General features: G+C 30.5%; 1 protein-coding gene across 5 annotated transcripts; it reads right to left on the bottom strand.

Moving 5' to 3' along the window:
* Positions 1-2,040: 2,040 nt before the first annotated feature.
* LOC18100889 (MADS-box protein JOINTLESS) lies at positions 2,041-8,470 on the bottom strand. Of its 5 annotated transcripts, XM_024605868.2 has the most exons (9): positions 8,254-8,462; positions 7,700-7,917; positions 4,305-4,383; positions 3,320-3,381; positions 3,132-3,231; positions 2,995-3,036; positions 2,735-2,776; positions 2,542-2,654; positions 2,041-2,248 (listed from the first exon to the last, which is right to left on the bottom strand). In XM_024605868.2, the coding sequence occupies exons 2-9, from the start codon at positions 7,879-7,881 to the stop codon at positions 2,230-2,232; spliced, it is 639 nt and encodes a 212-aa protein (XP_024461636.1). In that variant the 5' UTR covers positions 7,882-7,917; positions 8,254-8,462; the 3' UTR covers positions 2,041-2,229. The 5 variants fall into 5 exon arrangements, with proteins under 5 accessions (XP_024461636.1, XP_024461634.1, XP_024461633.1 ...); XM_024605866.2 differs by lacking the exon at positions 2,041-2,248 and having other exon boundaries at positions 2,438-2,654; positions 7,700-7,911; positions 8,254-8,470; XM_024605865.2 differs by lacking the exon at positions 2,041-2,248 and having other exon boundaries at positions 2,438-2,654; positions 8,254-8,467.
* Between the last annotated feature and the right edge of the window lie 3,145 nt (positions 8,471-11,615).

Here is an 11,615-nt window from a genome sequence, read left to right as displayed (position 1 = left end):
AGTCGCAGGTCTAGCAAGTTTACTCGGATTGACTCGAGTTGTCCTTCTTTTACTTTATTTTTAAATTGAATATTTTTTCTCATTTTTGTCCTTTGACATTAAGTTGATTGGGAATTGAGTTTCATAGTTTATTTTGATTTGTTTTCTATAAGGCTATCATGGTCTCATCACTCAGGTTATGAATTTTACAGGTTAGCCATGGTTGGCTCAGATCGATCCAATATATCATCGTCTCAATATTTAAAAAAAATATATCATTCGACATATCACCAACTCAATATGTAAAAAGATATCATTCAATATGCATTAGGTTTTGAGATCGTGATTAGATTTTTTTTATTGCTAGAAAACAAATTAATAACAAAGGCCAAGAATCTAACTGATGAAAGGCTATTGTGCCACTACCTTTCAAATTGTGGGACAAAACAATTCAATTGTTTTCTTCTTCTTCTTCTTCTTCTTCTTCTGAAAACATATAGATCAAACTTACAACCTTCTAAATAAGGCAAGAAACCAAGTTCCACTCGGTCACAAAATTGTCGAGCCTGCAAAACGATGTTACATGCATAGTTTTGAAACTCGGTCCGGCAAGTCGACCTGGGACTCGGCCGACCCGGGGCTGGAACTGGGCCGGGTTGAAGAAAAAATAGAGGAAGGAAAAAACCGGTGTGACCCGGCAAGACCCGATCAAAAACTCGGTTGCAACCCGTTGACTTTTGTTTTCTTTTTACTAAAACGACGTCGTTTTGATTTTAAAAAAACTTGACCCGGGCGACCCGGTCAAAACCCGGAACCCAGGTTTTGAACCGGACCGGGTCTGAAAACTATGGTTATATGCATCTGCAGAGTCAACAAAAAGCATGGAAAAACAAGGAATTTTCTTCTAGCTTTATGTTATGCTCCATGGGAACCCTAGTCTATTCATACTTTTGCAAGAAGCAACGTTCCACTCGTTAAAAAACCAACGGTGCCTGCAAAACGCTGATGCATCTATTGATTGAATCAACAAAAAGCATGAAAACCAAAGAATTTTTTCTAGCTTTTTGTGATGCTCAAAGTATATTCATACTTTTGCTTGGTCCACACACTCTTGTAGCGCTATATCAACCTTTTGTTTGCTTACCATTGCAAGATGGAAGATGGTGGATGGTGACTTACGCACCTATTCTGGTTATGGTGGGCATGGCTAAGGCTCTAGAAATGGAAAGGAACTGGATCCTTTTGCATCTTTCTTACCAATTGGACACTTTGTGCTTGGGTCGTTATTTGTTAAAGCATAATTTGGGCTACTTTATTTCTTATAAATTGGCTCTCTTACTGGGGTAGCCAGTGATGTAATTTTTTTGGATTGTTTTTATATGGGCTTTTTGTAGTCTAAACCCATTTGAATATGCTAGATTGTCTTCTTCTTCTTTTATTATTATTATTATTATTATTATTTATTTTCATGGGAGCTAGTTTCTTCTTTTAAAATGGTCTGTGCTGTTGATAATTTGAAATTACAGGGTACTTGCTTTTTATTAAAATTTAATTTTTTATTTTAAGTTAATTTTTTTAGTGTTTTTAGATTATTTTAACATACTAATATCAAAAGTTAATTTTAAAAAAAATATTATTTTGATACATGTTAAAAATAATAAAAAAATATTTTACCCTAACATTATTTTAATAAAAGTGCGCTCATTATTGAAAAAAAAAAAACTAAATAACAAGAATGCAAATTTCTCTTTCAATTTCAAGTACAAAAGTATGCTAGTCTATGCAAAACCTATAAATTTGGGCCTTTTGAAGCTTTTGATTCGTTTTTAGGCGCTAATAGAATTAAATGTCATCAAAGATATCGCCCCTTCAACTCCAATTATATAGTTTTGATGCGTGGAAACTAGTTTAAAACATTTTTACAGCTAGAATAAATAAGAAATAAAAGATATATTTAACATAATATTTTAGATAATGATTTTGTTTTACCAATAAAAACTTATATGGATTAATTAATTTTTTAAAAGTTTACTAAACTAGCGTAAAATGAACGCTTTAAGGTCGTTTACAGGATTAATGTGTAAATTAATTCAAGGATTCTTTACAGTCGATTTAAAGAAGAAGAAGACCACAATGAAGGGGATTCTCTGTTCAGTATTGGTACATATGTTAAAATTAAATGTTCTTTTCTATTATTTATTTAGATCAAGCTAAAAATACTTTTGCTGGATGAGCCTCCATCTTTCCGATTCAATCACGAAAAGGTAACCTGCAAGAATTTTGGAGTTGCATTATACACAAATCAACACTACCAGGAACCAGGACGATAAAGATTAACTGGCAAGAATAACCTAGAAAATAGCAAGTAAATAAACTACTATGTCATTATCAGTTCGAAGTTGTTTGGATTTACGTAGTTATAATGTGTTTGAATGAGTCGTGAAACCGCAAGAAAAAATGAGATTAAATATGATTTATTGCTTGGTGCCATATATGATGTTTGTAAGAACTAGTGAATGAAAACAGAAAATATTTGCATGAAAATGAGTGTAACAAGCCAACCCTAGAGTAAGAAAAGGATCAACTGAGCTCATGCTCCTGGTATTGGTCACCAGAGAATCTGATGACTTGTCTGGTTCGAGCAAATGCCTTTGGCCTGCTGATAAATTCATCACCTGCCAAATAAAAACTGAGCTCAAAATTGAGAGGGTGACAAGAAGGGACTGAAAATTCGTAAGAGATCTCGTAGTCTCACTTGCTGCCTCAATCGCCGGTTCTCTTCTACTAATTGCTCCCCCTACAAATTAACCAAAACTAATATGAAATTGAATAGACAGTGACCATGGTAATCATTTGATAATCCAAGAAAGTATGGTAATAATATCAGTTTATGCTCATCATATATATGGCCGTGTTTGATTTTATTGATTCATGATTAAGTTTTGAATCTTAATTTATATTTTTTATGAATATTTGCATGAATATCCTGAAAATGTTTGAGGTAAAGAATGTGACCTCGTTCTTGAGAGTATTGATCTCATTTATAATTTTACCCCCCTGGAGCAAATAGAAGTTGAAACATGTGTTAGGTATTGTACAGAGTTTTCAGCATACCTATCTACTGAATCAAGACAAGAAAAGACTACACAAACCTTTTCTTCCACGACGCGACACAAGCTTGTTTCGATTAATTTTTCTAATTTATGTAGTTCTTCCAAGTTCAATCCTTGTAGGTCTTCTCCCCTCACCTGGCTGTCATCAATGGATCATTATATGTCTCAGCATTGCAAATAGGAATGTTCATCTATTGTGGCAACAAGTATTAGTCATGTAAGTTTACCTCAGTTCACGGGTTTTCTCGGCTATTTCTTTGTTCAGCGTGGCATACACAGCACCATCAGGCTAAAAGGATAAAAGAATATTGCCTTTATTTAATGCATAAACATGCTATCTTATGGAATTTAATAATGTTAGATTATTGAAATGAGATCTCCTCCTTCTTCAACTTGGTTCAAAGTTTCTGAATCAGATTATCTAGCGTAAAGTTGCAAGCCATCATCCATTTTACGAGTTCAAACTATAAAATCAATATATATCACATCCTATTTCAAAGTCCTGAGTTATCATTCAGAGGCACATCCTATTTCAAAGTCCTGAGTTATCATTCAGAGGCTGAGGTTTATGATCTAAGTCATAAGGGCATGATTTGGATAAAGAACTTGAGCATGAATCACACTTATTATCTCAAATTGTTATAAAAACACTATAGCATGCAAATAGACTTACGATCTAAGTCAACATATGTGAGAGACGCAGCAAAACAAATTATACTTCTCTTCAACAATAAAAACAGACATATTTGAGTGAAAGAAAAGCTAGTGTCAGATAACCCATTCACCCAAAATGCTTAAGTTGTTAGGCTTGAAATTTATATTATTCTCTAACACGCCCACTCAAGTGAAAGCTATTTAGGCTTGAAATTTGAATTGATCTACACTACCTTGTGCTTAATTTTTAACAAATAAATAGGGATGATGAGATTTAAACTCGTGACCGCTTGGTCATCAAAACTCTGATACCATGTCAAAGAACCAATTCAACCGGCTAGGAAAATAATTTAATGGAAAATAATGAGAAAACAAAGAAAAACTAGTTATAATAAAATCTAGTCATGCACTTATTATTCAATCCACAGTTGGTCAGCAAGCAAAAAAGAAAAGAATTGTTGTTTGCCCTTTATTCATTTCCTCCTCTGATATGAAGAGCAATCTTCATATGGGTACAAATTCAAAAACTTGGTAAGCTAAAATATGAAAACTAATTACCTGCAGCTCAAGAGATGGTTGACCGAACATGTCGATGTTCTTTGGATGTAGATTGCGCTTTTCAATCACTTGCCCCATGCTTAAAGAACAAAAGGCAGGCCAAGTCATTTCTTGAATTATTGATTATGAAGATTAGGCAAAAACTAGCTATTTATTGTTAGAAAAATTAATTGCTAGCTACTTGGACTGTTCCAGGTATTATTTTAGAAAATACCCTGTCTTTTCTAATTATAAGTATGTTCTTTTTACAATAATAAATAGAAAAATATCAATTGAAAGGTAACTATCTCTTGTAAATAAAATCTCAGATGATGCACAAGCCAAGGGAAACACCCTGGCTTGAAGGAGTAATAGACTCATAATGGTTAAGGCAGGGTGATCATCAATATTTTTCCTTTTTTCCTTATTATTTATTTATTTTGTAAGCATAGTGACAAAAAGGCTCACCAAGAGGAAAGGGTGGAAAAAATTGTTGCTCCTATATATTTTACAACAGCAAACTACCAACCCTAGAAATTAAGAAAGGCTAGCCAAAAACTTGGAAAATCCAAAAGGGAAAACAAAGTCCAAATAGAAAATGAAGACGACTAGACATGGTGTCTACGAAATTATCCTTTACATGGGCTATTTTGTAATTATTTCAAATTCATTTTCGATTCAGTGGTTTTGTTAACATACAATATTACTTATAATTAGAGTAATTCTTTGAACCCTTACTCCAAATTCTAACTTCGCATGTGTGAATTACTAAAATACTTTAATTCATTAATCAGATACTAAAAAATCAAGTTAAAACTTTAATTTTCATACTAAATGTGAATTACTATTTAACATTTTTTTTTCAGAATGGAAATGCATTCTCTGTTTTGAAGAAAAACTACATATTAAGGGAAAATGTTTATTGAAATTGATTGATTGTTGGGATAAACACCGACAAGTTTATTTTTGAAAGATAAATGGCCAATAAGTTCTATAATATTTTTGTTAGACCAATTAGCTCAGTTTTCAGATTTCTCTTTAAGGTAAGTTTATGTCTTATTATATTTTCATATAAAATTCTAAAAATAGATTAAAAAAAATTTATGTCCTTTTTCATCTTAGAAAACACTTCCCAACAAGTTTTATTAAGTAATTTGTTTTTCAAATGGTAATTTTTTAAATAAATATAAATTTTCTTGAAAGATAAACTATAAAAATAAACTTATAGATCTTAAGAGTTTACCACAGATCTAGAACTAATTGGTAATTTGTCTTTTAAAAAAAACTTATATATACTTTTATCTTAGTTGTTTCATTATTATTTTATTCACTTAGTTGTTACCAAATGCTAGATGGACTCAACATTTTATGATTAAAACTCCATTTCTTAAAACACAATAAAAAAATTAGCGCGTGTTGGGCACGCATCAAGGCATCAACCACCCTGTCATCTTTGGACAGCGCGTGCGGTTGATTTCGACTACTAAAAACATCATTCTAGGGTGTCATTAGATTCATCTCGGTGTATCCTCCATGTTAAGGTGACGTGTGTAGAAAATGAAACTCTGGTTTGGCTTATGTGGACATTTCTTCTTTTTTTTTGTCCTTTCTCTCCCTCGATTCTTGCACCCTACCCTGCAATTTTCAAATCAGCCCCTTAGCTTCTCTATGTTTTCGTTCTTTTTCCTGATCTTTTGGTTAATATTTGTTTTATTTCAAGTAACTTGTAAAAATCAAAATTTGCTTCAATTTTTTCCTCGTTTGATTTTTTTTTACTTCTCTTTGTTTTTTATTTAGTCCTTGATTTTTTTGTTAATATTTCTTTTATTTGAAATAACTTATGAAAATTGAAGTTTGTTTCAATTTCATCCTCATTTGATTTTTAAAAGTTTTCTTATTAAGTTCTCAGTCTTTTAATTGTTATTTATGTCGTCTGTTATAGTAAAACTTTTTTGGAAATTCCACTCTCGATTATTTTTTTTCCTATTAGATTTTATCCTTATTCTTTTAATTGTTTTTTTTCTTTGCTAAATTTTTTAGTTCGTTTTTTTTAACACTTAATTTATCTTTCAACGTTGAGTTGATTTGAATTTAAACTTCTTGGTCAACCCTATTTTGGAATTTCATGGATTCCAATTTGAAAAATTAACTCCGCTTAGGGATGTTCGCTAGGGGTTACTATTTTAGATTTTATCCTTCGATTTTTATTTTATTGGAAATTAAGCTCATTGACTTTATATATGCTTTTTACATCCTTTGTTTTTTATTTGGTTAGGTTATCTAGGTCTTTTTATGTTTTTTTTTTTAAATATATTTTCTCAAAATAGTTTTTCTTTAATTAAATAGAATCGATTGATTGAATATAAACGAATACTCATTTCCTTGTATTTTCTTCAGTTTGTTTTTACAGAACATTGCTTTAGCGAACCATGCAACTTCTTTCAATGTTGTCTTGCATCCTTTTGCAATTGAATTTAAACCAACTCAGCAAGCTCTTTTGATTGTGGGTGATGTACACGGTCGAGTGGCCAATTTTTTCTCTCTCTCTCCTCCTTTCAAGTATCATATTAAAAGCTTATTTTTTTATTTATTATTGACAGGAATTTTTATATACGGTTCGTGTCTTACCGGATATTGGGTTCTTCTTGCTTTTTTTCAAAACGCAATCGTAGCACGGGTTCCAGAACTCTAGTTCATCATTATAGGCAGATGTAATCAATGCTCTTCGTCAAAGAATACATAGAGGTGGTACTATATTAGCTTAGGGGCATTGAAGTTTCAGAATTTGACCTTGAATTTTCTGCAAAATGAAGGCCTTACCTAATCGAGTAGTCTATGCCCTAAATTTTATGAGCACGTCCTTATAGTAAGTTGTGGTTTCTAGGTGCATAGAAAATGGCAAAAACAGCTTAATGATATCAGTGGCTTTGGTCTCTAGACTCTCTACTGGCAGAATAATTACATAGTGTGTGTGTGTGTGTGTGTGTGTGTGTGTGTGTGTGTGTGTGTGTGTGTAGAAACAATCAAGACATTAAACCATAAATTTTTGAAGTTTCATATAGCAATTGAGCTAAAGAATCAACTAGAAAGAGAAGATATTAACTAGTTTGAAATTTCTCCACCCATGTTCAAGTGTAGCAGTGAGAGGAACCATAAGTGGATGTGTTAATGGTAATAGTCCTTGACAAAGGGTTTGAACATGCAACAATTGGCAGCAACTAGCATCAAAACCTTCATCTCATCAGTACCAATTTCTCCCTAAAGCACTCCCCTCTCCTCTTCCCTTGAAAAATATCATTTTGCTCACAGATATCGAGAGGTTCTATTGTACATGTATTTCAGCCATTCTCTTCTTTTTTTCAATTGAGATGAGAAAATGAAGATGAAAATAATAAGATAATGAAAAAGAGAAGAACCTTGAGTTTGAGTACTCATAAAGCTTGCCAGATGCAGAAAACACCATGAGAGCAATCTCAGCATCACATAGAGTTGAGAGTTCATAAGCTTTCTTGAAAAGCCCTCCTCTCCTCTTTGAGAAAGTAACTTGCCTTGCGATCGTGTCGTCTATCTTCTTGATCTGGATTTTCCTTCGAGTCATCTTCCCCAAGTAAAAGAAACAGAAATCCAACTAACCCTTCATGCAAAATCAACCAAGATAATTCATCACACACTGATCAAAATAGAATCCCTAAGAGGATGAGAGAGACAGGGTACAAAAACCATAGACCTAGTGTTCTATGCTCACTAATAGAGGACAATACCGATGTTTACAGAGAGAAAAATCAAAACCCCTTACATTGAATGAGAAAAAGCATGCACCATACATACTCAACAAGTATATTTACCAGGAAATCAATTTTTTTTGAATGACATGTATGCACACATGTATTTGAATACATGAACAGAGAAGGAAGAAGGAGAAGAGAGAGAGTGATGATACAAAATAAAGAAATCTGGATCACTTCCTTACCAGAGAAGTCCTTTCAGAAGGAAAAATATCAACTGAAGATCTGGAGTTACGTTAATGTACAGCAGTGGATCTTAATTGCAAGAAATCAAGAAGGGATCTTTGGTCACAGAAAATCAAACCACAAAATTAATTGAAGAAGAGCAAATGTCCATTGACCACTCAAAAGAATTCGCCTATATATGGAAAATTAAGAAAAACTTATCTTGCTCCAATAAAAGTGGAAAGAAATTTGAATAAAAAGAAAATGTAAGGAAAAAAAAAAGGTACACTGTAAAAATATCTATTGTTTGATTTAGATATGATATGGATTATTTTTTAAAATATTTTTTTATTTAAAAATATATTAAAATAATATTTTTTTAATTTTTAAAAAATATTTTTAATATTAATATATTAAAACAATATAGAAATATAACAAATTAATTTATAAAAATTAAATTTTATCTGATATCATTAGAAATGTAATACATGTTAATAGCAGTGATTATTTTTAATTCAGTTTAGTTTTTATTAAAAGAAAAAGTAATTAAATTGATTTTTTAGAATAAAAACCAAATCTAATTGGTTTAACTCGGTTTTTTTTATTTGATTCTGTTTTTTGGTTTGGCTCGATTTTTTTTAATTTGAGTTCGGTTCGGTTTTTTCGGTTTCAGGTTTATAAAATCAAATCGGTCAGTTTTTTTAAAATTCTAATTAGTTTAATTAATTTTTTTTTTACGGTTTGATTGTTTTAATTTTTTTTTTTTTTCTTGATTTAACCAGTTTTTTTAAAAAAATTTATTTAACCCTCTCTATCAGGACCGGCGGTAGAAAATTCACAAAAAGAAGAGCAAACTTTTGCCCAATCAAGCAAAGAATCTTGAAGTGAGTGAAAAGGGTAATAATAATAATTATTATTATTATAATAATTATTATAATAAACACATATTCTAAATCATTTGTTTCCGTCCTTCTTTAACTATTTCTTTTGGTGCAGTGACACTTCACAGAAAATCAACGTCAAGTCCCTCCACCAATGGTATTTAGGGAGAGAAAAAGACGTTAACGGAGACACCTTGGCCTTGTTTGTAGGAAAAAGAAAGATCCTTTTCATAGCCCAGCAAGAAGTCACGGCGTGCAATTTTCTCCCCGATTGTTTAATTATTATTTTTTAAAGTTTTAAGGAGAATGCTTGGAAATCTAAAAATTAAATTAAAAAGAAAAGAAATGGAAAAGCTAATGGGTGTACTAAAATCATTGTTGTGAATTTGCTTAGTGTTATTATTTATTTGTTCTTTGAAGTTTTTTTCCATTATTTGTTCAACATCAATTAAGTTTTTTCATTCACTTAATTTTTTTCCATATTTAATTAAATTTAATAATTTATTTTTGTTAAATTTTTAAAGAAAAACAATTATGATATTAATTTGGTCAAATTAAATTAATTTTTCATAATTATATTTAATTAAAACTCTAGAGAGATCAAAATTGATGTTAAAGCCAAATTCCATCCTCTTTTTATTTTTTTCTACTAAAGTTGACGCTTCTTTTTTTTTTGTTTTTTTAGCCTTTATATTTTTTCTTGTCTCTAATCTTAAGAGATTTTTATATTTTTATTCAAAAATTTATTTTTTTTACGTTTCAATCCTCAAGTTAAAAAGACGAAAGAATAAGTATTATTGTATTTTTCTTCATTTATAACTAATATTTTAAGTTTAAAATTGTTTTCTTTATTGTTATTCATGACTAACTAAATTTCGTTCCCAAAAAAATGAGTAAACAACTTAATTTGTTTTTATTCTTAATTGAATTAATGAATATATATGATTAAAACACAATATATATTTGAAAAGAATTAGTATAATGCTTGCGATAATAAATTTATATCCTTTGCCTCTTTAGTAGAAATCCTAGAGCTCCTTCGCTATCAGGAATCTAACATTTCCTAAGGCATTGCATTCTCTTGAAAGCAAGGAATGTGATTCCTTCTAAAGATGATGCGAATCACAATCCAAAAGGCAGGAAAATGTGTTTTGAATTTAAATGCCCTATCATTAATATTTATTGGACCTTACTTTCTAGTAATAATAACACAATTTATTTAGATATTTTGTCCCTGTGCTTTCAAATATCTTTGATAAATATTTATTTTAATTTATAATTGTAATTTTATTAAGTCAATTTTATATGTTTTTTTAATAAAAAAAAGTTAATTTTTTCTATCAAAACTTTAAATTTTTAGTTGGACCCATTTCAATATATTAGTTTTCAATGGTAGTAACATGTATTTTTTTAGTTTGCGAATTAGAGATATTTTTAAGCTAGCTTTCACACATCAAAATCTCAAATTATAAAGTACAAAACTAATTTTTTTACACTTTTCTTCACCTAAATTTCAGTTTATTTCTTCTATTTTTCAAGTTTTAATTTTGCTCTTTATTTACCTCTAAGCATAAGTTTAGTTTTTGTAGAGAGTTTTTTTTTTATAATGAAGGAATTTCGTCCGTTGTTGGACCTGTTTAGAAGTGCATATAAATAAAAAGCAGTATTGTTGTAATCTTGTGAGGCTGCTTGAAATTAATCATTTTACACTAAGTGAGGCGCAATAAAGTTTTAAGAACAAATTATTGATTATTGACAGTAACTTTTAAATTGATTATACGCTAAGTTCTTCAACAAATAAATATCTTTTATTGATTCTGATCAAATATATTTTTAATTATATGTTTTAGTATGAGCACTAGTATTTTGGTTTTGATCGCAAGTTTACCGGGTTTTTAAAATATTATCTAATTATTTTGTAAATATTTATACAACACTGAAAACATATAGATCGAACATGCAACCTTCTAAATAAGGCAAGAAACCAAAGTTCCACAATAAGGCTACAAAATCGTCGAGCCTGCAAAACGATGTTACATGTATATATTGAGGCAACAAAAAGCATGGAAAAACAAGGAATTTTCTTCTAGCTTTATGTTATGCTCCATGGGAACCCTAGTCTATTCATACCTTTGCTTGATCCCCGAATGTAGTAACTTTAGATAAACCCGGAATCCAGATTTTAAACCGGACCGGATCTGAAAACTATGGTTATATACATCTGCAGAGTCAATAAAAAGCATGGAAAAACAAGGAATTTTCTTCTAGCTTTATGTTATGCTCCATGGGAACCCTAGTCTATTCATACCTTTGCTTGGTCCACACACGTAGCTATGGATGAACCAGCTAGCATCACATGAAAGACTGATTTTTAAATTATTCCATACAGATGTATGTTCAAAAAGTAGATTCTATCAAAAAAGGTGTTTAATATATAGTTTTTAAATAAGTTATTCATTAAATATTTTTCACTTAAAATGAAAAGGTACGTAAATTATTAT

Source organism: Populus trichocarpa, chromosome 7 (genome assembly GCF_000002775.5).
Source record: "Populus trichocarpa isolate Nisqually-1 chromosome 7, P.trichocarpa_v4.1, whole genome shotgun sequence".
NCBI classification, from domain to species: domain Eukaryota; kingdom Viridiplantae; phylum Streptophyta; class Magnoliopsida; order Malpighiales; family Salicaceae; genus Populus; species Populus trichocarpa.
Note: the sequence above shows the minus strand (reverse complement) of the source record. Positions and strands in the feature narration are given on the sequence as shown.

Bases quoted from the DNA above. Each gene is read 5' to 3' on its own strand.
- LOC18100889 (XM_024605866.2), bottom strand. From the start codon at position 7,881: ATGACTCGAAGGAAAATCCAGATCAAGAAGATAGACGACACGATCGCA. The intron at 3,382-4,304 runs GTAATTAGTTTT...TTATCCTTTTAG, and splicing joins AACCATCTCTTGAGCTGCAG to CCTGATGGTGCTGTGTATGC. The intron at 3,037-3,131 runs GTTTGTGTAGTC...TATTTGCTCCAG, and splicing joins GTCGCGTCGTGGAAGAAAAG to GGGGGTAAAATTATAAATGA.